This window comes from Hemitrygon akajei, chromosome 4, assembly GCF_048418815.1.
Source record: "Hemitrygon akajei chromosome 4, sHemAka1.3, whole genome shotgun sequence".
Taxonomy (NCBI): domain Eukaryota; kingdom Metazoa; phylum Chordata; class Chondrichthyes; order Myliobatiformes; family Dasyatidae; genus Hemitrygon; species Hemitrygon akajei.
The window spans coordinates 605,142-630,404 of NC_133127.1; the positions used below are offsets into that span (position 1 = coordinate 605,142).

The following is a 25,263-nucleotide window of genomic DNA, read 5'->3' on the forward strand; positions in this document are numbered from 1 at the left end:
ACCAGAGGGGTGTTGGTCCCTACCAGGATTGAAACACCACCCATCTCAACCGGGTCTGGACAGACTAGCAGTAACGTCTCAAGGACTTCAGACACTCCTGCATTGGCTTCTGAAAACTCCAGTCTCACTGACAAACACCCATCATACAGATAATCACCAGCACTAATGCCCTAAATCTCCAGCGCACAATGGGATCAAGGGCAAATGCTTTAAATACTGGTTGTAGAATGAATGATAAAATAACGTGGCCTGCGACCCGGTGTTGAGTATGGCTTTAGCATAGATTCCCTCTATCTGTAGTGACATGCTGGATCGGGGTCCCACTAATCCTTCCGAAATCAGGTCTTTTGCTTTTGGGGGTTCTTTGGTACATTGCTGGGGGTTCGTCCCAGATTTGAACCCGGGACCTCTCCCACTGCTTCAGGTGAGGTGAGGGAAGCAATTGGTAGGCAGCCAGGAGTACAGCAGGACTCTAAAGGAGAGGAAGTGGGGCCTGAACACGAGACAGAGGGCTCTGAGTTGCAGAGCGGTTTGAGTGGCAGATCGCGGAGGTTTCGCCAGGTAGCCCCAAAGTGTCCCCAGTAGTGTCTGAGCCGGAAAAGTTAGAAGAGGGGGTACGGAGGTCTCAGGGGATTAGGACCCCACCCCCGCCCTGGATAGATTGGCCTAAGTAGCATCTGGGGAACAGGGTGTGATCCCTACTGTTTTGGGGAGCCATGTCACTGTTTTCTGCACTTGGATGGGGCTCTGTGCTTTGCAGGAAGGGTTGGCAAATTATCTGAGCGTCATGAGGGCATGATTAAATTCAGTGCATTGCACAGCATCTGCACAAACGTGAGACACAGTTTGGTGGGCAGACAGCAGTTTCCCCTAGACGGATGGGAGTTGATTGAGCTAAGTGTTAAACCTGTACCGTAGATTCCGGATTTTAAGCCGCTACTTTTTTCCCACATTTTGAACAGCTTTGAACTTTGCGGCCAATAATCCGAAGCGGCTAATGCATGGTTTTTTTCATGCCGCCTCGTAAACATTTTGCCTCGTAACAGTAGACCAATAAAATTGATGAGTAGTTCACAGAGGTCCAATGAAATTGTACGATAAATCAAGCGCACTTTCACAATTAAATTATTGTAAATCAGTCATTTGTACTCACCCTCATCAACATGGAAAACACTCGAAGCATTGTGCTACCTACCCTACTTAGTTTAAACTATATTTGTTTTCTGTACTACATCGCGGGATGCTATGACGACACACCCGGTTTCGCGGTGTCTTGTGGGAAAATGCCGTTTGCGATGAAACGGAAAGGAGGGGGGAGCGCATTATGCGAGCGGCTTTGGATCTGAGCGAACTCTGCTTTTAAATGCCGTTTGCGATGAAACGGAAAGGAGGGGGGAGCGCATTACGCGAGCGGCTTTGGATCTGAGCGAACTCTGCTTTTAAATGCCGTTTGCGATGAAACGGAAAGGAGGGGGGAGCGCATTACGCGAGCGGCTTTGGATCTGAGCGAACTCTGCTTTTAAATGCCGTTTGCGATGAAACGGAAAGGAGGGGGAGCGCATTACGCGAGCGGCTTTGGATCTGAGCGAACTCTGCTTTTAAGTTAAAGGTATCAATAACTTTTCCTGGTAGGCTGCAGTATATATATTTTTTACCAGTCGTTAGGAGATATTGGAATGTTGTTCAGTAAAGAAGTATACGCAACGTATATTTAAAAGTAGCCGCGTACGGGCACGGTTCGAAAAAAAGCATTTGCAATATGTATTTGTTTTTGTTACCATATGGATTTAATTAAAAGTTAAAAAAATCCTCACGTGTAATATCTTTCTGTGTAAATATCTCATATTACAACGTGGGACACCTGCGGCCGAAAATCCGGTGCGGCCTAAAATCCGGTGCGGCCTTTACATTTAAAAAAATGATTTTATTTCTAAAATTAGAGCCAGCGGCTTAAAATCAGGTGCGCTCTGTAGTCCGGAATCTACGGTATATAAATGCTATCAACATCCTTTTACCATTGCAGTTTCTTAACTTAACCCACAAGGATTCAACATCTTCTGATCCTATGTCACATCTTTCTACTGATTTGATGCCATTCTTTACACCACCCTCTCAGCCTACCTTCCTATCCCTCCAATGTAACGTGTAAACCTGGACATTCAGCTCCCAACTACAACCATTCTTCAGCCATGATTCATTGATGGCCACATCATTTTATTGGTCCAATATCTACACTTGCCTCTCTTTCACTCCTTTTATATCTGAAAAAACTTACGGTATCATTTCTGATATTATTGCCTAGCTTACCTTCATACCTCACCTTTCTCCCCACTCATTCTGTTTTCTAAGTTGCCTCTGTTAGTTTTTAAAAATTTCCCAACCCTCTAACTTCCAACTAATGCTTGCTCTGTTATATGTCCTCTTTCACTTTCATGTTGACTTTCACTTCCCTTTTCAACCACGAAAGGTTCAGAGAGCTAGGAAATGTTAGAGATCTAGAAGATTTCAAGGCAAACAGGAAGGAGTTTAAGAAGGAAATTGGGAGAGCCAGAAGTAGCCATGAGAAGGCCTTGGAGGGCAGGATTAAGGAAAACCCCAAGGCATTCTACAAGTATGTGAAGAGATGTGAAGGGTAAGATGTGAAAGAATAGGACCTATCAAGTGAGATAGTGGAAAAGTGGAACCAGAGGAAGTAGCGGAGGTACTTAATGAATACTTTACTTCAGTATTCACTATGGAAAAGAATCTTGGTGATAGTAGTGATGACTTGCAGCAGACTGAAAAGCTTGAGCATGTAGGTGTTAAGAAAGAGGATGTGTTGGAGCTTTTGGGACCGGATGAGCTGTACCCCAGGCTACTGTAGGAGGCGAGGGAGGAGATTGCTGAGCCTCTGGCGATGATCTTTGCATCATCAATGGGGACGGGAGAGGTTCTGGAGAATTGGAGGGTTACGGATGTTGTTCCCTTACTCAAGAAAGGCAGTAGAGATAGCCCAGGAAATTATAGACCTGTGAGCCCTACTTCAGTGGTTGGTAAGTTGATGGAAAAGATCCTGAGAGGCAGGATTTATGACCATTTGGAGAGGTATAACATGATTAGGAATAGTTACCATGGCTTTGTCAAGGGCAGGTCGTGCCTTACGAGCCTGATTGAATATTTTGCAGATGTGATTAAACACATTGATGAAGGAAGAGAAGTAGATGTAGTGTATATGGATTTCAGCAAGGCATTTGATAAGGTACCCCATGCAAGGTATATTGAGAAAGTAAGGAGGCATGGGATCCAAGGGGACATTACTTTGTGGATCCAGAACTGGCTTGACCACAGAAGGCAAAGAGTGGTTGTAGACAGGTCATATTCTGCATGGAGGTTGGTGACCAGTGGTGTCCCTCAGATATCTGTTCTGGACCCTTACTCTTCGTGATTTTTATAAATGACCTGGATGAGGAAGTGGAGGGATGGGTTAGTATGTTTGCTGATGACACAAAGGTTGGAGGTGTTGTGGATAGTGTGGAGGGCTGTCAGAGGTTACAGAGGGACATTGATAAGATGCAAAACTGGGCTGAGAAATAGCAGATAGAGTTCAACCCAGATAAGTGTGAAGTGGTTCATTTTGGTAGGTTAAATATGATGGCAGAATATAGTATTAATGGTAAGACTCTTGGCAGTGTGGAGGATCAGAGGGATCCTGGGGTCTGAGTCCATAGGACACTCAAAGCAGCTGTGCAGGTTGCCTCTGTGGTTAAGAAGGCAAACGGTGTATTGGCCTTCATCAATCGTGGAATTGAATTTAGGAGCCAAGAGGTAATGTTGCAGCTATATAGGACCCTGGTCAGACCCCACTTGGAGTACTGTGCTCAGTTTTGGTCACTTCACTACAGGAAGGATGTGGAAACCATAGAAAGGGTGCAGAGGAGATTTACAAGGATGTTGCCTGTATTGGGGAGCATGCCTTATGAGAATAGGTTGAGTGAACTCGGCCTTTTCTCCTTGGAGCGAAGGAGGATAAGAGGTGACCAAATAGAGGTATATAAGATGATGAGAGACACTGATCATGTGGATACGCAGAGGCTTTTTCCAAGTACCTTCCCAGGATCTTCTCCATCAACTTACTAACCAATGAGGTAAGACTCACTGGTCTATAATTTCCTGAGCTATATCTCTACTCCCTTTCTTGAAAACAGGAACAACATTCGCAACGCTCTAATCCTCCGGAACCTCTCCCGTCCCCATTGATGAGGTAAACATCATCGTCAGAGGTTCAGCCATCTCCTCCCTTGTTTCCCATAGTAGCCTGGGGTACATTTCATCCGGTCCCGGCGACTTATCCAACTTGATGCTTTCCAAAAGCTCCAGCACATCCTTTTTCTTAATATCTACATGCTCAAGCTTTTCAGTCTGCTTCAAGTCATCACTACTATCACCAAGATCGTTTTCCATAGTGAATACTGAAGTATTCATTAAGTACCTCTGCTATTTCCTCCAGTTCCAAACACACTTTCCTACTGCCACACTTCATAGGTCCTTTCACATCTTATCCTCCTGCTCTTCACATACTTGTAGAATGCCTTGGGGCTTTCCTTAATCCTGCCCGGCAAGGTCTTCTCATGGCCCTTTCTGGCTCTCCTAATTTCCTTCCTAAGCTCCTTCCTGTTACTCTTATAATCCTCTAGATCTCTAACATTACCTAGCTCTCTGAACCTTTTGTAAGCTATTCTTAGAATCACAACCCTATTATTATTGCACCATTCCAGAATCTGACTCCTTAACTGCTCCTCAATGCCTCTGTTACTATTGGGGGGGGGGGGGGACTCTAGAAAATGACTCCAAGTAGAGTTATTGCCCCCTTCCTGTATCTGACTTCCACCCACATTGACTCACATTGACACATTCCACCCACAGTGGACAATTCCTCCATGACTTGCTTTTTTTCTGCAGCCAATATACTATCCCTGATTAGCAGTGTCATTGCCCCCACCTCTTTTGCCTCCCTCCCTGTCCTTTTTGAAACAGGGTTGTGATTGTGGGAGATTTTAAATTTCCACACATAGACTGGGAAGCCCATACTGTAAAAGGGATGGATGGTTTGGAGTTTGTAAAATGTGTGCAGGATAGTTTTTTGCAGCAATACATAGAGGTACCAACTAGAGAAGGGGCAGTGTTGGATCTTCTGTTAGGGAATGAAGTAGGTCAGGTGACAGACGTATGTATTGGGGTTCAGTGATCACAATGCCATTAGTTTCAATATATTTATGGAGAAGGATAGGACTGACCCAGGGATGAGATTTTTGATTGGAGAAAGGCTAACTTTGAGGAGATGCAAAAGGATATAGAAGGAGTGGATTGGGACAATTTGTTTTATGGGAAGGATGTAATAGAGAAATGGCAGTCATTTAAAGATAAAATTTTGAGGGTACAGAATCTTTTTGTTCACGTTAGGTTGAAAGGAAACGTTAAAACTTTGAGAGATCCATGGTTTTCAAGGGATATTGGAAACTTGGTTAGGAAAAAGAGAGATATCTACAATAAATATAGGCAGCATGGAGTAAATGAGGTGCTCGAGGAATATAAAGAATTTAGGAAGAATCTTAAGAAAGAAATTAGAAAAGCTAAAAGAAGATACGAGGTTGCTTTGGCAAGTAAGGTGAACATAAATTCGAAGGGTTTCTACAGTTATATTAATAGCAAAAGGATAGTGACGGATAAAATTGGTCCTTTAGAGAATCAGAGTGGACTGCTATGTGTGGAGCCGAAAGAGATAGGGGAGATTTCGAACAATTTCTTTTCTTCGGTATTCACTAAGGAGAAGAATATTGAATTGTTTAAGGTAAGGGAAACAAGTAGGGAAGTTATGGAAACTATGATATTTAAAAAGGAGGAAGTACTGGCACTTTTAAGGAATATAAAAATGGATAAATCTCCGGGTCCTGACAGGATACTCCCTAGGACCTTGAAGGAGGTTAGTGTAGAAATAGCAGGGGCTCTGGCAGAAATATTTCAAATGTCATTAGAAACAGGGATGGTACCGGAGGATTGGCATATTGCTCATGTGGTTCCATTGTTTAAAAAGGGTTCTAAGAGTAAACCTAGCAATTATAGGCCTGTCAGTTTGATGTCAGTGGTGGGTAAATTAATGGAAAGTATTCTTAGAGATGGTATATATAATTATTTGGATAGACAGGGTCTGATTAGGAACAGTCAACATGGATTTGTGCGTGGAAGGTCATGTTTGATAAATCTTATTGAATTTTTTGAAGAGATTACGAGGAAAGTTGACGAGACTAAAGCAGTGGATGTTGTCTATATGGACTTCAGTAAGGCCTTTGACAAGGTTCCACACGGAAGGTTAGTTAGGAAGGTTCAATCGTTGGGTATTAATATTGAATTAGTAAAATGTATTCAACAGTGGCTAGATGGGAGATGCCAGAGAGTAGTGGTGGATAAATGTTTGTCAGGTTGGAGGCCAGTGACTAGTGGTGTGCCTCAGGGATCTGTACTGGGTCCAATGTTGTTTGTCATATACATTAATGATCTGGATAATGGGGTGGTAAATTGGATTAGTAAGTATGCAGATGATACTAAGATGGGTGGCGTTGTGGATAATAAAGTAGGTTTTCTAAGCTTGCAGAGAGATTTAGGCCAGTTAGAAGAGTGGGCTGAACGATGGCAGATGGAGTTTAATGCTGATAAGTGTGAGGTGCTACATTTTGGTAGGAATAATTCAAATAGGACATGCATGGTAAATGGTAGGGCATTGAAGAATGCAGTAGAACAGAGTGATCTAGGAATAATGGTGCATAGTTCCCTGAAGGTGGAATCTCATGTGGATAGGGTGGTGAAGAAAGCTTTTGGTATGTTGGCCTTTATAAATCAGAGCACTGAGTATAGGAGTTGGGATGTAATGTTAAAATTGTACAAGGCATTGGTAAGGCCAAATTTGGAGTATTGTGTACAGTTCTGGTCACCAAATTATAGGAAAGATGTCAACAAAATAGACAGACAGACAGACATACTTTATTGATCCCGAGGGAAATTCGGTTTTGTTACAGCCGCACCAACCAAGAACAGTGAAGAAATATAGCAATATAAAACCATAAATAATTAAATAATAATAAGTTAATCAGCATTAGCATCAGAGCGAGTACAGAGAAGATTTACTCAAATGTTAACTGGGTTTCAGCACCTAAGTTACAGAGAACGGTTGAACAAGTTAGGTCTTTATTCTTTGGAACATAGAAGGTTGAAGGGGGTCTTGATAGAGGTATTTAAAATTATGAGGGGGATAGATATAGTTGATATGGATAGGCTTTTTCCATTGAGAGTATGGGAGATTCAAACAAGAGGACATGAGTTGAGAGTTGGGGGCAAAAGTTTAAGGGTAACACGAGGGGGAATTTCTTTACTCAGAGAGTGGTAGCTGTGTCGAACGAGCTTCCAGTAGAAGTGGTAGAGGCAGGTTCGGCATTGTCATTTAAAGTAAAATTGGATAGGTATATGGACAGGAAAGGAATGGAGGATTATGGGCTGAGAGCGGGTCAGTGGGACTAGGTGAGAGTAAGCGTTCGGCACGGACTAGAAGGGCCAAGATGGCCTGTTTCCGTGTTGTAATTGTTATATGGTTTATATCTCTAAAACCTGGTACACTTAGCCATTCCTGCTCCTGAGACATCCAAGTGTCTGAAATGGCCATAACATCAGAGTTCCACGTATTGGTCCAAGCTTTAAGTTCATCTGCCTTGTTTATGATACTCCTTGCATTAAAATAGACACATCTCAAACCATCTGGCCGAGTGCTTCTGTGCTCTATCATCTGCTTATCCTTCCTCATAAACTTCCTGCAAGATGTCTCTACTTGTGCACCATCCGCCTCATCCTCTACTTCTTCACTTCGGTTCCCACCCCCCTTCAAATCTAGTTTAAACCCCCCTCCCCCCGCAATAGCATTAGTAAGCGTTCCTCCCAGGGTCAGGCTCAGTCATCAGAAGTCAGGCTCAGTCATGATAAGACACAGATAGAAGATGAATGGCAATAGGACCATTCAAGGTAACACATCAAGTTGTAACCTGTCATGTGCTGCCTGAAGGGACACTGTCACAATTATCTTTCAATGAGAACTGGATAAGCACCTTAAGGAAAAATAATTACTTGAGGGACAGAGGTAAGTGTTTCTAATTGAATAGCATAGATAATGGTCATAAACACATGCCGACATAGAACGAAACCAACTCTACTTATTTACAAAACCATATTCACCTTTATATCTTGCTGACTACAGAAACATACTTACTGCTGTTTCCTGGCTAGCTCCTGGTCCTTCTGCACCAAATCTTGCTTCAATGTAGCCAGCATTTCTACACTCACATCAACTTGCCGTGATAGTTCAGTAGCCTTCTCTTCAAGATTTTGCTTTTCTTGGCTCAACCGTATGCTTTCTTGCTTGGCTTTTTCCAGTTCTGAGCTTTTCTTTTCAAGTTCTATCTGAAGCTTATCCACTCGGGCTGTGATCTTCTGCTCCACCTCCTCCGACAGCTTTTCTAAGCGCTCATTCAAGTCTAGTTTCTCGAAAGCTTGGATCTTTAACCGAGCCAGCCCCTCCTCATAAACAGCATCTACTGCAGCTGCAGCTAGAGCTGCAGGGGGAGTGGAAGGAGTCACTGCCTTTCTCATGAATATTTCGTTTACTGGACCTTCGACTTCAGGCAAATAACAGGTGGAACCATGGGATAATTCCTCCCCGCACTCTAAATCATATAAATATCTCTGTTCTTTGCTCCTAAATGAGGTGCTTTCAAAGATTTCTTTACAGGAAGTTGGTATCAGAATTGATTTGTCACCTCCTGAAGATAAAATACCAGCATCACAGATGCTATTAGACTTTGAAAGGACGTAAAGTGTCTCATATGTATGATTGTATTCCAGATGAGCTCGCAATGAAGAAAGATTCCTAAAACGCTTGTGTTCCCCACATCTTGGACAGCGGTAGGGTAGATCCAAAGAGGCCATACCTCAAACAGTCCCACAACATTGACCTGTATTGCACTGCTCAAAAAGAGAATCACTTCTCATAGTGCACGAATGTTCTCATACATCTTCATCATAAAACCATAAAGGCAGTACAGACTGAAGATAAAGTAGCATCATAATACAGACATTACAATTTTCTTCCAAATCAATTTACCAGTTCCTTCATTTGAATTTTCATTTTAACTTTCCAGACTTAAAATCATCAGTAGGTGCAGGACCTGCTGACAGAAATAGCAGGAAGGAAGTGATGGGGGGGGGGGGGGGGGAGAATGGGGGGGGGGGAAGAATAGGGGAGGGGAAGAGATATGAGAGATCAGGACAACTCTGCAATTTATTTTTAAGAGTATACCATCTTAAAGACAAAGTTAACATCAAGTTTATTACTTTCACCTGTCCAGAGGTTTGTGTTTGAAATGATGAATGATGAAGAGAATGGAATTGTCATTTCTGCCTCCATAAAAATACTGAAATACAGCCCTACTCTCAGAATAAGATGTGCGGCACCAAGCTTTCTACCTGTCTTACTTCAAGGGGAAAAGACACAGCTTGATGTAGCAGAAGAAATTAAAAAATTACTTCAAAATAATAGGGAATCAAACATCCTTTTCACAGTTTTTATTTGTGTTTTATCAAAACTTCCCAATAACATAGATATGCATCTTAATGGAGAATTTCTAACCCATCATCAACCAGATAAGCCTGCGTTGAAGCCCAGGCAATTAGCATTCAAATATTGTGCAGAAAAGATAAAAATATATCACTAATCTGTCTGGATCAGTCTTGTTTCCTCTGTTGTCTTTCATACGTATTAATGATTTCAATGAGAATATACATTGAACATTTGACATGATCTACTATTCTGTTCTGTGTCAGTTCTTTAAAGATCTCAATACTCTTTGGTCTTCAAAAAATGTATCCATTTCCTCTTAAGATACTTGCAATGATCTATCCTCCGCAATCCTAAACGCAGACTATTTAGTCTCTCCTCATAGAAAATAATGAAATAGAACCACAGAACATTACAGCACAGAAACAGGCCTTTTGGCCCTTCTTGGCTATGCCAAACCATTTTTCTGCCTAGTCCCACTGACCTGCACCTGGCCCATATCCCTCCATACACCTCTCATCCATATACCTGTCCAAGTTTTTCTTAAATGTTAAAAGTGAGTCTGCATTTACCACTTCATCTGGCAGCTCATTCCACATTCCTACCACTCTCTGTGTGAAGAAGCCCCCCAAATGTGCCCTTTAAAACTTTTCCCCCTTCACCCTTAACCCATGTCCTCTGGTTTTTTTCTCCCCTAGCCTCAGTGGAAAAAGCCTGCTTGCATTCACTCTATCTATAATGATCATAATTTTATATACCTCTATCAAATCTCCCCTCATTCTTATAATCATATAACCATATAACAATGACAGCACGGAAGCAGGCCATCTCGGCCCTCCTAGTCCGTGCTGACGCTTCTTCTATGCTCCAGGGAATAAAGTCCTAACCAATTCAACCTTTCTCTGTAACTCAGTTTCTCAAGTCCCAGCAATATCCTTGTAAACCTTCTCTGCAGTCTTTCAACCTTATAATATTCTTCCTGTAATTAGGTGACCAAAACTGCACACAATACTCCAAATTTGGCCTCACCCCTGCCTTATACAACCTCACCATAACATTCCAACTCTAATACTCAATACTTTGATTTATAAAGGCCAATGTACCAAAAGCTCTCTTTACTACCCTATCTACCTGTGATGGCACTTTTAGGGAATTTTGTATCTGTATTCCTAGATCCCTCTGTTCTACTGCACGCCTCAGTGCCCTACCATTTACCTTGTATGTTCTACCTTGGTTTTCCCTTCCAAAGTGCAATACCTCACACTTGTCTATATTAAACTCCATCTGCCATTTTTCAGCCCATTTTTCCAGCTGGTCCAGATCCCTCTGCAAGCTTTATATAACCATATAACAATTACAGCACGGAAACAGGCCATCTCGGCTCTTCTAGTCGGTGCCGAACGCTTACACTCACCTAGTCCCACCGAGCTGCACTCAGCCCATAACCCTCTATTCCTTTCCTGTCCATATACCTATCCAATTTTACTTTAAATGACAATACCAAACCTGCCTCTACCACTTCTACTGGAAGCTCATTCCACACAGCTACCACTCTCTGAGTAAAGAAATTCCCCCTCGTGTTACCCCTGAACTTTTGCCCCTAACTCTCAACTCACGTTCTCTTGTTTCAATCTCCCCTACTCTCAATGGAAAAAGCCTATCCATGTCCACTCTATCTATCACCCTCATAATTTTAAATACCTCTATCAAGTTCCTCCTCAACCTTCTACGCTCCAAAGAATAAAGACTGAACTTAACCATATAACCACATAACAATTACAACACGGAAACAGGCCATCTCGGCCCTTCTAGTCCGTATCGACGCTTACACTCAACTAGTCCCACTGGCCTGCACTCAGCCCATAACCCTCCATTCCTTTCCTATCCATATACCTAACCAATTTTACTTTAAATGACAATACCGAATCTGCCTCTACCACTTCTACTGGAAGCTCATTCCACACAGCTACCACTCTGAGTAAAGAAATTCCCCCTCGTGTTACCCATAAACTTTTGCCCCCTAACTCTCAAATCATTTCCTCTTGTTTGAATCTCCCCTACTCTCAATAGAAAAAGCCTATCCACGTCAACACGATCTATCCCCCTCATTATTTTAAATACCTCTATCAAGTCCCCCCTCAACCTTCTATGCTCCAAAGAATAAAGACCTAACTTGTTCAACCTTTCCCTGTAACTTGGGTGCTGAAACCCAGGTTACATTCTAGTAAATCTCCTCTGTACTCTCTCTATTCTGTTGACATCTTTCCTGTAATTCGGTGACCAGAACTGTACACAATACTCCAAATTTGGCCTTACCAATGCCTTGTACAATTTTAACATTACATCCCAACTCCCATACTCAATGCTCTGATTTATAAAGGCTGGCATACCAAAAGCTTTCTTCACCGCCCTATCCACATGAGATTCCACCCTCAGGGAACTATGCACCATTATTCCTAGATCACTCTGTTCTACTGCATTCTTCAATGCCCTATCATTTACCATGTATGTCCTATTTGGATTATTCCTTCCAAAATGTAGCACCTCACAACTATCAGCATTAAACTTCATCTGCCATCATTCAGCCCACTCTTCTAACTGGCCTAAATCTCTCTGCAAACTTTGAAAACCGACTTCATTATCCACAACGCCACCTCCCTTAGTATCATTTGCATACTTACTAATCCAATTTACCACCCCATCATCCAGATCATTAATGTATATGACAAACAACATTGGACCCAGTACAGATCCCTGAGGCACACCACTAGTCACTGGCCTCCAACCTGACCAACAGTTATCCACCACTACTCTCTGGCATCTCCCATCTAGCCACAGTTGAATCCATTTTACTACTTCAATATTAATACCTAACGATTGAACCTTTCTAACTGACCTTCAATAAGATTTGTCAAACATGACCTTCCGTGCACAAATCCATGTTGACTATTCCTAATCAGACCCTGTCTATCCAGATAATTATATATACCATATCTAAGAATACTTTCCATTTATTTACCCACCATTGACATCAAACTTATAGGCCTATAATTGCTAGGTTTACTCTTAGAACCCTTTTTAAACAATGGAACCACATGAGCAATACGCCAATCCTCCAGCACCATCCCTGTTTCTAATGACATTTGAAATATTTCTGTCAGAGCACCTGCTATTTCTACACTAACTTCCCTCAAGATCCTAGGGAATATCCTGTCAGGACCCGGAGATTTATCCACTTTTATATTCCTTAAAAGCGCCAGTACTTCCTCCTCTTTAATCGTCATAATTTCCATAACTTCCCTACTTGTTTCCCTTACCTTACACAATTCAATATCCTTCTCCTTACTGAATACTGAAGAAAAGGGCTTTAAATACCTTCCTTTCAAAAACCGAGCAGATATTGAGGTTCTGGTCGGAAAAAAAAGGTATGCATCAGGTACAGATAGCTGGCATCAAGTGAATCCTTGGGTGATGCAAAAGGAGATCTATTTTTCCTACCAGTTAGGAAACCAAGATACCAAGACTAATGGCAGTTGTATACAGGCTCCAAACAGCAGCCGGGATGTGGATTACAATTACGGCAGGAGATAGAAAAGGCATGTCAGAAACGCAATGTCATGATAATCGTTGGGGATTTTAACATGAAAGTGGATTGGGAAAACCAGGTCAGTACTGGAACTCAAGGGAGAGAATTTGTAGAATGTCTAAGGGATGGTTTTTTAGAACAGCTTGTTGTTGAGCCCACTAGGGGATCAGCTGTGCTGGATTGGGTGTTGTGCAATGATCTGGGGGAAGATAAGAGAGCGTAAGATTAAGGAACCCTCAGGGAACAGTGATCACAATATGATCGAGTTCATATTGAAATTTGAGAGGGAAATATTAAAATCCACTGTGTCAGTATTTCAGTGGAATAAAGGAAATTACAATGGCATGAAAAGGAACTGGCTGAAATTGTCTGAAAAGGGACATTTGCTGGAAGGACAGCAGAACAGCAATGGCTGGAGTTTCTGCGAAAAATGAGGGAAGTGCAAGACAGATATATTCCAAATGAGAGAAGAATTTCAAAGGGAAGGATGCTACGTGGCTGACAAGTCAGAGCCAAAGTAAAAGCAAAAGAGAGGGCATACAAAGAAGCCAGAGCTAGTGGGAAGATAGAAAATTGGGAAGCTTTTAAAATCCTGCAGAAGGAAACTAATAAAGTCATTAGGAAGGAAAACGTGAATTATGAAAGCAACCTGACAACTAATGTCAAAGGAGATACTAAAAACTTCTGTAAGTATACAAGGGTAAAAGAGAGTTGAGGGTAGATATAGGACAAATACAAATGACGCTGAAGATCTTCAATGAGAGATGCTGAGTTGGCAGAGGAACTGAATGCGTCTTTTGCATGTCTACACAGTGGAAAACGTCTGCAATATACTGGACATTCAAGAGCATCAGGGAAGTGAGGTTTGTGCAGTGAAAATTATAACTGAGAAAGTGCTCAGGAAGCTTAATGGTCTGAGGGTGGATAATTTTCCTAGACCTGATGGAATGCACCCTCGGCTTCTGAAGGAAGTAGCTGGAGAGATTGCAGATACATTAATGATGATCTTTCAAGAACTGATAGATTCTGGCATTGAACCAGATGACTGAATATTTGCAAATGTCACTCTGCTATTTAAGAAGGGTGGGAGGCAGCAGAAAGGAAACTATAGACCTGTTAGCCTGACATCAGTGGTTGGGAAGTTGTTGGAATCAATTGTTAGGGATGAGATTACGGAATACCTGGAGACACATGACAAGACAGGCCAAAGCCAGCATGGTTTCCCGAAAGGAAAATCCTGCCTAACTAGCCTACTGCAATTTTTTGAGGAAATTACAAGCAGGGTAGACAAAGGAGATGTAGTAGATGTGGTGTACTTGGATTTTCAGGAGGCCTTTGACAAGGTGCCACACATGAGGCTGCTTAGCAAGATAAGAGCCCATGGAATTACAGGGAAGTTACTAGCATGGGTGGAGGACTGGCAGAAAACAGAGAGTGGGAATAAAGGGATCCTATTCTGGCTGGCTGCTGGTTACCAGTGGAGTTCCACAGGGATCGGTGTTGGGACCACTGCTTTTTACAATGTATGTCAATGATTTGGACTACCGGATTAATGGATTTGTGGCTAATTTTCACCGATGATACAAAGATAGGTGGAGGAGCGGGTAGTTTTGAGGAAACAGAGAGCCTGCAGAGAGACTTAGATAGTTTAGGGAAATGGGCAAAGAAGTGGCAAATGAAATACAATTTTGGAAAGTGTATGGTCATGCACTTTGGTGGAAGAAATAAACGGGCAGACTATTATTTAGCTGGGGAGAGAATTCAAAATATGGAGATGTAAAGGGACTTGAGGGTCCTTGTCCAAGATACCCTAAAGGTTAACCTCCAAGTTGAGTCAGTTGTGAAGAGGGCGAATGCAATGTTGGCATTGATTTCTAGAGACTTAGAATATAAGAGCAGAAATCTGATGTTAAGGCTCTATAAGGCACTTCTGAGACCACACTTGGAGTACTGTGTACAGTTTTGGGCTCCTTATTTTAGAAAGGATATACTGACATTGGAGAGGGTTCAGAGACAATGCATGAGAATGATTCCAGCAATGAAAGGATTACAGTCTGACGTATGTCTGGCAGCTGTTAGGCTGTATTCCCTGGAGTTCAGGAGAATAAGAGGGGATCTCATAGAAACATTCCGAATGTTAAAAGCCCTTAACAGATTAGATATGGCAAAGTTATTTCCCATGGTAGGGGATTCTAGGACAAAAGGGCACGACTTCAGGATTGAAGGACATCCTTTTAGGACTGCGATGCGGAGAAATTACTTTAGTCAGAGGGTGGTAAATTGTGGAATTTGATGCCACGAGTGGCTGTGGAGGCCAAGTCATTGGATGTATTTAAGGCAGAGATAGATAGGTTCTTGATTAGCCAGGGCATCAAAGGGTATGGGGTGAAGGCAGGGGAGTAGAGATGATTGAAAGAAGTGGATCAGCCCATGATTGAATAGTGGAGCAGACTCAATGGGCCGAATGACCTACTTCTGTTCCTATATCTTATGGTTTTATAAATAGGGGGAGGAGCGGTTAGTGTCACAGAGGCAGAGAATCTGCAAAAGGCCTTAGAGAGGCTGTGAGAGTGGGATATGAAATGGTAAATGGAATACAGCATCTGGAAATGTGGAGTTATGCACATTTATAGGAAGAATGAAGGTATCTATTTTCTAAATGGGAATAGCATGTCTTTCTGAGGAACAGGCCTTGTCTCATGAGTCTGATTGCATGCTGAGGATGTGACCAAGTATAATAATGAAACACCAAGGCATTCCACAAGGGTGTAAAAAAACAAATGATGGCAGAGCAGTAGATGTAGTGTCTATGGATTTTATGAAACTGTTTGATAAGACTCCCCAGGGTAGGCTCATTCAGGAAGTCAGAAGGCATGGATTCAGGGAAACTTGGTTGTGGACCTAAAGAAATGGCCTCCTATAGAAGGCTGAGGGTGGTTGTAGATGGAATTATTCTGCCTGGAAGTCGGTGATCAGTGGTGTTCTGAAGGGATCTGTTTTGGGAACCCTACACTTAGTGATTTTGATAAATTACTTTCACGAGGTAAATTGAAGAGTGGGTTTGTAAGTTTGCAGATAACACAAACGTTGGTGGAGTTGTAGTTACTGTGGACAATTATCATACTGTCAGTTATAATAGGACATTGACAGGATGCAGAGCTGGGGAAAGAAGTGGCACATGGAGTATGTGAACCTCTGAGGTAATGCCTTCTACAAAAGCTAATTGGAGTCAGATATTCCTGTCAATAAGATGAGTTTGAAGGTGTGGACTGTAGAGGAGTCCTGCCCTATAAGAGACATACAACGTCAGGTTATCGATGGAGCCAGCTCTTTTCAAGGAAGATCTGTTTATGTGTACCATGCCTCAATCGAAAAAAACTTTCAGAGGACTTGAGAAGAATTGTAAAAATGCATCAAGCTGGAAAGGGCGACAAAAGCACTTCTAAAGACCACAAGACCATAAGATATAGGAGCAGAATTAGGCCATCTGGCCCATCGAGTCTGCTCTGCCATTTTATTATGGTTGATCCACTTTTCCTCTCAGCCCCCATCTCCTGCCTTCTCCCCTTATCCCTTAATGCCCTGAGGATCACTCAAGACCTAAGTATTCATCAGTCCACAGTAAGAGAAATTGTCTACAAATAGAGGAAAGTATTGCTACTCTCCTTATGAATGGCATCCTGCAAGCACCAAGAGCACAACATGTAATGCTGAAGGAGGTGAAAAAGAACCCAAGGGACCGTGTTAGGGAACTGGAGCTGCAGCTTGATGACCTTCATCTGGTCAGGGAGAGTGAGGAGTTGATAGAGAGGAGTTACAGGCAGGTGGTCACACCGGGACCACGGGAGGCAGACAGATGGGTCACGGTTAGGAGGGGGAAGGGGAAGAGTCAGGTACTAGAGAGTACCCCAGTGGCTGTACCCCTTGACAATAAGTACTCCTGTTTGAGTACTGTTGGGGGGGTGGGGAGAAACAGCCTAACAGTGGCCGTGCCTCTGGCACAGAGTCCGGCCCTGTAGCTCAGAAGGGTAGGGAAAGGAAGAGGAAAGCAGTAGTAATAGGGGACTCGATAGTTAGGGGGTCAGACAGGCGATTCTGTGGACGCGATCAGGAGACCCGGATGGTAGTTTGCCTCCCTGGTACCAGGGTTCCGGATGTTCCTGAACACGTCCAAGATATCCTGAAGTGGGAGGGTGAGGAGCCAGAGGTCGTGGTACATATAGGTACCAATGACATAGGTAGGAAAAGGCAAGAGGTCCTGAAAGGAGTATATAGGGAGTTAGGAAGGCAGTTAAGAAGAAGGACCACAAAGGTAGTAATCTCGGGATTACTGCCCGTGCCACATGACAGTGAGAGTAAGAATGGAATGAGGTGGAGGATAAATGCGTGGCTGAGGGATTGGAGCAGGGGGTAGGGATTCAAGTTACTGGATCATTGGGACCTCTTTTGGGGCAGGTGTGACCTCTACAAAAAGGACGGTCTGGGTAGCCTCCAGCCTGGTGGTATGAACATTGAATTCTCCAATTTCCGGTAATTCCCTTCCCCTATCCCAGGTCTCTCTCTGCCTTTCTCCCCTTTCAACTTTCTGCTTCTTTATCTCTACAGTTATTTCATGCTTATCCCCTCCCCCTCCCCCCTTTATCTTTCCTCTGATTGGTTTTCCACCTGGCGCCTCTAGGCCCTACCCCCTCCCCTATCTCTATTACTGGGCTTCGGCCCTCTCTTCCCCCCCATTCCTGATGAAGGGTCTCGGCCCGAAACGTTGGCTACTCTTTTCTCACGGATGCTGCCTGGCCTGCTGAGTTCTTCCAGCATTGTGTACGTATTCTTTGATCCACAGCATCTGCAGTTGTACTTTTGTGTTTAGATCTATAATAAATATAGGCAGCATGGAGTAAATGAGGTGCTCGAGGAATATAAAGAATGTAAAAAGAATCTTAAGAAAGAAATTAGAAAAGCTAAAAGAAGATACGAGGTTAGTTTGGCAAGTAAGGTGAAAATAAATCCGAAGGGTTTCTACAGTTATATTAATAGCAAAAGGATAGTGAGGGATAAAATTGGTCCCTTAGAGAATCAGAATGGACAGCTATGTGTGGAGCCGAAAGAGATAGGGGAGATTTTGAACAATTTCTCTTCTTCGGTATTCACTAAGGAGAAGGATATTGAATTGTGTAAGGTAAGGGAAACAAATAGGGAAGTTATGGAAACTATGACAATTAAACAGGAGGAAGTACTGGCACTTTTAAGGAATATAAAAGTGGATAAATCTCCGGATCCTGACAGGATATTCCCTAGGACCTTGAGGGAAGTTAGTATAAAAATAGCAGGGGCTCTGACAGAAATATTTCAAATGTCATTAGAAATGGGGATGGTGCCGGAGGATTGGCATCTTGCTCATGTGGTTCTGTTGTTTAAAAAGGGTTCTAAGAGTAAACCTAGCAATTATAGGCCTGTCAGTTTGACGTCAGTGGTGGGTAAATTAATGGAAAGTATTCTTAGAGATGGTATATATAATTATCTGGATTGACAGGGTCTGATTAGGAATAGTCAGCATGGATTTGTGCGTGGAAGGTCATGTTTGACAAATCTTACTGAATTTTTTGAAGAGGCTACGAGGAAAGTTGACAAGGGTAAAGCAATGGATGTTGTCTATATGGATTTCTGTAAGGCCTCTGACAAGGTTCCGCACGGAAGGTTAGTTAGGAAGGTTCAATTGTTAGGTATTAATATTGAAGTAGTAAAATGGATTCAACAGTGGCTAGATGGGAGATGCCAGAGAGTAGTGGTGCATAACTGTTTGTCAGGTTGGAGGCCGGTGACTAGTGGTGTGCCTCAGGGATCTGTACTGGGTTGAATGTTGTTTGTCATATACATTAATGATCTGGATGATGGGGTGGTAAATTGGATTAGTAAGTATGCAGATGATACTAAGATAGGTGGTGTTGTGGATAATGAAGTAAAAGCTTGCAGAGAGATTTAGGCCAGTTAGAAGAGTGGGCTGAACGACGGCAGATGGAGTTTAATGCTGATAAGTGTGAGGTGCTACATTTTGGTAGGAATAATCCAAATAGGACATACATCGTAAATGGTAGGGCATTGAGGAATGCAGTAGAACAGAGTGATCTAGGAATAATGGTGCATAGTTCCCTGAAGGTGGAATCCCATGTGGATAGGGTGGTGAAGAAAGCTTTTGGTATGCTAGCCTTTATAAATCAGAGCATTGAGTATAGGAGTTGGGATGTAATGTTAAAATTGTACAAGGCATTGGTAAGGCCAAATTTGGAGTATTATGTACAGTTCTGGTCACCGAATTATAGGAAAGATATCAACAAAATAGAGAGAGTACAGAGAAGATTTACTAGAATGTTACCTGGGTTTCAGCACCCAAGTTACAGGGAAAGGCTGAACAAGTTAGGTCTTTATTCTTTGGAGCATAGAAGGTTGAGGGGGGACTTGATAGAGGTATTTAAAATAATGAGGGGGATAGATAGAGTTGACGTGGATAGGCTTTTTCCATTGAGAGTAGGGGAGATTCAAACAAGAGGACATGATTTGAGAGTTGAGGGCAAAAGTTTAAGGGTAACACAAGGGGGAATTTCTTTACTCAGAGAGTGGTAGCTGTGTGGAATGAGCTTCCAGTAGAAGTGGTAGAGGCAGGTTCGGTATTGTCATTTAAAGTAAAATTGGATAGGTATATGGACAGGAAAGGAATGGAGGGTTATGGGCTGAGTGCGGGCCAGTGGGACTAGGTGAGTGTAAGCGATGTCACGGACTAGAAGGGCCGAGATGGCCTGTTTCCGTGCTGTAATTGTTATATGGTTATACAGCAAAAGACCTGCAGAAATCTCTAGAACTTGCTAAAGTCTCTGTTCATGTGTCCACCAGAAAATACACTGGACAAGAATGGTCTTCATGGAAGGACGCCACAGAGGAAACACTGCTCTCCAAAAAAAACATTGCTGCATGTTTCAAGTTTGCAAAAGACCGCTTCTGGGACTATGTTCTGTGGACAGATGGGACAAAAGTTGAACTTTTTGGCAGAAATGCACATGGTTATGTTTGGACGAAAAATGGCACTGCACACCAACTCCAAAACCTCATCCCAACTGTGAAGCATGGTGGAAGAAGAGTCCTGATTTATGAAAGGGATAAATAAGATAAAGGCAGTAAAGTTGTTTCTGATAAATGAGACTAAAAATTAGCCTCAAGATTAGGGGGATTAGATTTAGGACAGAGATGAGGAGGAACTGCTTTTCCCAGAGAGTGCTGCATCTGTAGAATTCTCTGCCCAATGAAGCAGTGGAGGCTACTTCAGTAAATATATTTAAGACAAGGTTGGATAGATTTTTGCATTGTAGGGGAATTAAGGATTATGGGGAAAGGCAGTTCAGCCAGATCAGCCACAATCTTACTGAATGGTAGGGCAGGCTCAATGGGTCAAATGGCCTACTCCTGCTCCTATTTCTTATGTTCTTATGGCTTGGGGCTGCTTTGTTGCCTCAGGGCCTGGACAGCTTGCAATCATTGAGGGAACAATGAATTCAAAATTGAATCAAGATATTTTATAATAGATTGATAGGGTAGCAGTCCATCACCTGAAGCTTAATAGAAGTTGGATAATGCAACAAAACAATGATCCGAAAACAAGAGTAAATCAACATTAAAAGGACCTAAAGAGTAGAAAATTTGTGTTTTGAAACAGCCAAGTCAAAGTCCTGACCTTAATCCTATAGAAATGTTGTGGAAGGACCTGAAGCAAGCAGTTCATGCAAGGAAGCCCACCAACAGCCCAGAGTTGAAGCAGTATTATAAGGAATAATGGCCTAAAATTCTCCAAACCAATGTGCAGGACTGATCAACAGTTACCAGAAACATTTAGTTGAAGTTATTGCTGTACAAAGGGTGTCACACTAGTTACTGAAAGCAAAGGTTCACATATGTAGTGTATATGGATTTCAGCAAGGCATTTGATAAGGTACCCCATGCAAGGCTTATTGAGGAAGCAAGGAGGCATGGGATCCAAGGGGACATTGCTTTGTGGATCCAGAACTGGCTTGCCCACATAAGGCAAGGAGTGGTTGTAGACGGGTCATATTCTGCATGGAGGTTGGTGACCAGTGGTGTGCCTCAGGGATCTGTTCTGGGACCCTTACTCTTCGTGATTTTTATAAATGACCTGGATGAGGAAATGGAGGGATGGGTTAATAAGTTTGCTGATGACACTAAGGTTGGGGGTGTTGTGGATAGTGTGGAGGGCTGTCAGAGGTTACAGCAGGACATTGATAGGATGAAAAACTGGGCTGAGAAGTGGCAGATGGAGTTCAACCCAGATAAGTGTGAAGTAGTTCATTTTGGTAAGTCAAAGATGATGGCAGAATACAGTATTAATGGTAAGACTCTTGGCAGTGTGAAGGATCAGAGGGATCTTGGGGTCTGAGTCCATAGGATGCTCAAAGCAGCTGCGTAGGTTGACTGTGGTTAAGAAGGCATACGGTGCATTGGCCTTCATCAATCATGGAATTGAATTTAGGAACAGAGAAGTAATATTGCAGCTACATAGGACCCTGGTCAGACCCCACTTGGAGTACTGTGCTCACTACAGGAAGGATGTGGAAGCCATAGAAAGAGTAAAGTGGAGATTTACAAGGATGTTGCCTGGATTGGAGAGCATGCCTTATGAGAATAGGTTGAGTGAACTCAGCCTTTTCTCCTTGAAGCAACCTTAAGGTTGGAGGTTGAGGGGTGACCTGATAGACATGTTTAAGATGATAGACAATAGACATGAGGGGTATTGATCGTGTGGATAGTCAGAGGCTTTTTCCCAGGACTGAAATGGCTAACACAAAAGGGCCCAGTTTTAAAGTTCTTGGAAGGAGGTACAAAGGAGATGTCAGGGGTGAGTTTTTTTTTTCCTGCAGAGAGTGGTGAGTGCATGGAATGGGCTGCTGTCGACGGTGGTGGAGGTGGATACAATAGGGTCTTTTAAGAGACTCTTAACATGGTACATGGAGCTTAGAAAAATAGAGGACTATGGGTAACCCTAGGTAATTTCTAAAGCAAGTACATGTTCGGCACAGCATTCTGGGTCAAAGGGCCTGTATTGTGCTGTAGGTTTTCTGTTTCTTGTTACTATATTAAACGTGTCTCTGAAGTGCAAGTTGATAGGATTGCTAAGAAGATGTATGGTTAGGAATGCTCCTTAATCAATTGGGCCCTTAAAAGACAGAAAAACCAGGAAACCTAACAACGAGGAGGAGTCCTTGGCTACCACCTGTCTTACTTATATTTTCACAGTTTCTGGAATGATCACCGGGATCCTGAAGAAATACCAGATTAACAACATCCATAAGCCCAGACAGAAGCTCAAATCCCAGTTTAAGTAGAACATAGATACCTGGGTCTCAGGACAGTGGGCATTTACAGGATTCCCTGTGAAGCAATATTTATTGGCTAGACAGGGCACACATGGAAACTCACATCAAGGACTGAGGTGGGGAATCTGTTTAGATTACCCAGAGAAATTGGCAGTAGCAGAACATTGCATACGCAATGGCCACAGGATTGAGTTCAACAGCTCAAAACTATGGAGCAATGCCAATGGTTTTTGGGACCACTTGGTGAAGGAAGTCATTGAAATAAGACTAGAAAATTAGAATTGAAACAAAGATGAAGGTCTCACTCTAAGTAACAACTGGAATTTGAGTGAAAACCTGATTGGTTGAGGACTGTCGAATCAGGAGGTGCAAATGACAGGGGTATATATACCGATGGACTTGATGTGCCTAGGCACCACCCTGATGAAAATAGCAGTTTGTCATCAAAACTATGGTTAAAACCTATACCTGTACCCGGCTGGGAGCTCGAGAAGAGTTTATTTGTCATTTATACTGGGTAAGCACTAGATCCTTTCTCAAATTATAGGACAGTTAGTCTAACCTCAGTGGTTAGGAAGACGTTGGAACTGATTGTTAAGGATGTAGCTTCAGTGTACTTGAAGACACATGGTAAAAAGGCTGTAGTCAGCATGATTTCCCCGAAGAAAAATCTTGCCTGACAATTCTGTTGGAATTCTTTGGAAGAAATAACAAACATGATTAACAAAGGCAAATCAATTGGTGTCACATACTTGGATTTTCAGAAGGCTTTTGACAAGATGCCACACATGAGCCTGTTTAACAAGTTAAGAACCCATAGCTCTTATAAAGTCACCAATAGTAGGAAACAGAAAGATTAGAAAAACTTTAAAAAGCAACAAAGAAGAAAGATACCAGCATGGATAAACCAGAGGTTGATTGGCAGGGGACAAAGCATGGGAATAGAGAGCCTTTTCTGGTTGGCTGTCAGTGAGCAATGGTGTCCCACAGGGGTCTGTGTTAGGACTGCTTCTGTTTACGTTATATGTCAATGACTTGTATGATGGAATTGATGACTTTGTTACAAAATCTGAAGATGATACGAAGACAGGTGGAGGGGCAGGTGGTTATAACAAAGTAGAGAGGCTACAGAAGGACATATAGATTAGGAGACTGTGTCGGGTGGTGTATGGTCATGCACTTTGGTAAAACAAAAGAATTAGGAGCAGGAGTAGGCCATCTGGCCTGTTGAGCCTACTTCGCCATTCAATAAGATCATGGCTGACTTGGCCATAGAGTCACCTCCTCCTACCCGCCTTTACCACATGACCCTTAATTCTCCTATTATGCAAAAATTTTTCCAACCTTATCTTAAATATATTTACTGAGGGAGCCTAAACCGCTTTATTGGGCAGAGAATTCCACAAATTCACCACTCTCTGAGAAAAGCAGTTCCTCCTCATCCCCATCCTAAATCTACTCCCCCAAATCTTGAGACTATGTCCCCTCATTCTAGTCTCACCTACCAGTGGAAACAACTTTCCTGCCTCGATCTCATCTAACCCTTCCATAATTTTATGTTCTCTTCTCATTCTTCTGAATTCCAGCAAGAACAGTCCCAGGCGACTCAATCTCTCCTCACAGTCTAACTCCCTCATCCCTGGAATCAACCTGGTTGATTCCAGGTGTGGACTCATCAATACCCTGTATAGTTGCAGCATAACCTCCCTGTTTTTAAATTCAATTCCTCTAGCAATGAAGGCCAATATTCTATTTGCCTTCTTGATAAAACTGCTGCACCTACAAATCAACCTTTTGTGATTCATGCACAAGCACTCCCAAGTCCCTCTGTACAGCAGGATGCAACAATTTTTGACCATTTAAATAATAGTCTGTTATTCCGTTTTCCTTCCAAAGTGGATGACCTCACATTTACCACCATCGTATTCCATCTGCCAGAGCCTTCTCCACTCACTTAACCTATCTATATCTCTCTGCAGACACTCCGTATCTTCTGCACAATTTACTTTTCCACTCAATTTAGATAGATAGATAGATAGATACTTTATTCATCCCCATGGGGAAATTCAGCATTTTTTTCCAATGTCCCATACACTTGTTGTAGCAAAACTAATTACATACAATACTTAACTCAGTAAAAATATGATATGCATCTAAATCACTCTCTCAAAAAGCATTAATAATAGCTTTTAAAAAGTTCTTAAGTCCTGGCGGTTGAATTGTAAAGCCTAATGGCATTGGGGAGTATTGACCTCTTCATCCTGTCTGAGGAGCATTGCATCGATAGTAACCTGTCGCTGAAACTGCTTCTCTGTCTCTGGATGGTGCTATGTAGAGGATGTTCAGGGTTTTCCATAATTGACCGTAGCCTACTCAGCACCCTTCGCTCAGCTACCGATGTTAAACTCTCCAGTACTTTGCCCACGACAGAGCCCGCCTTCCTTACCAGCTTATTAAGACGTGAGGCGTCCCTCTTCTTAATGCTTCCTCCCCAACACGCCACCACAAAGAAGAGGGCGCTCTCCACAACTGACCTATAGACATCAACAAACTAACATACACTACACTCGGCCCCTTCATCCAGATCATTGTCTATCCTGAACAGTTGCGGGCCCGACACCGACCACTGTAGCACTCCGCTCACCACTGACTGCCAACCAGAGAAACACCCA

The 25,263-nt window shown here is 42.6% G+C and overlaps 1 protein-coding gene across 1 annotated transcript in view; it reads right to left on the reverse strand.

Annotated features, from left to right (window-relative positions):
- Window positions 1-25,263, reverse strand: part of LOC140725862 (F-box only protein 41-like) — a 123,436-nt gene that overhangs the window by 73,837 nt on the left and 24,336 nt on the right. The window contains exon 2 of the mRNA XM_073041807.1: window positions 8,288-9,242. Within this exon, the coding sequence (XP_072897908.1) occupies window positions 8,288-9,003 (716 nt within the window). The 5' untranslated portion in view covers window positions 9,004-9,242. The remainder of the gene's footprint in view (window positions 1-8,287; window positions 9,243-25,263) is intronic.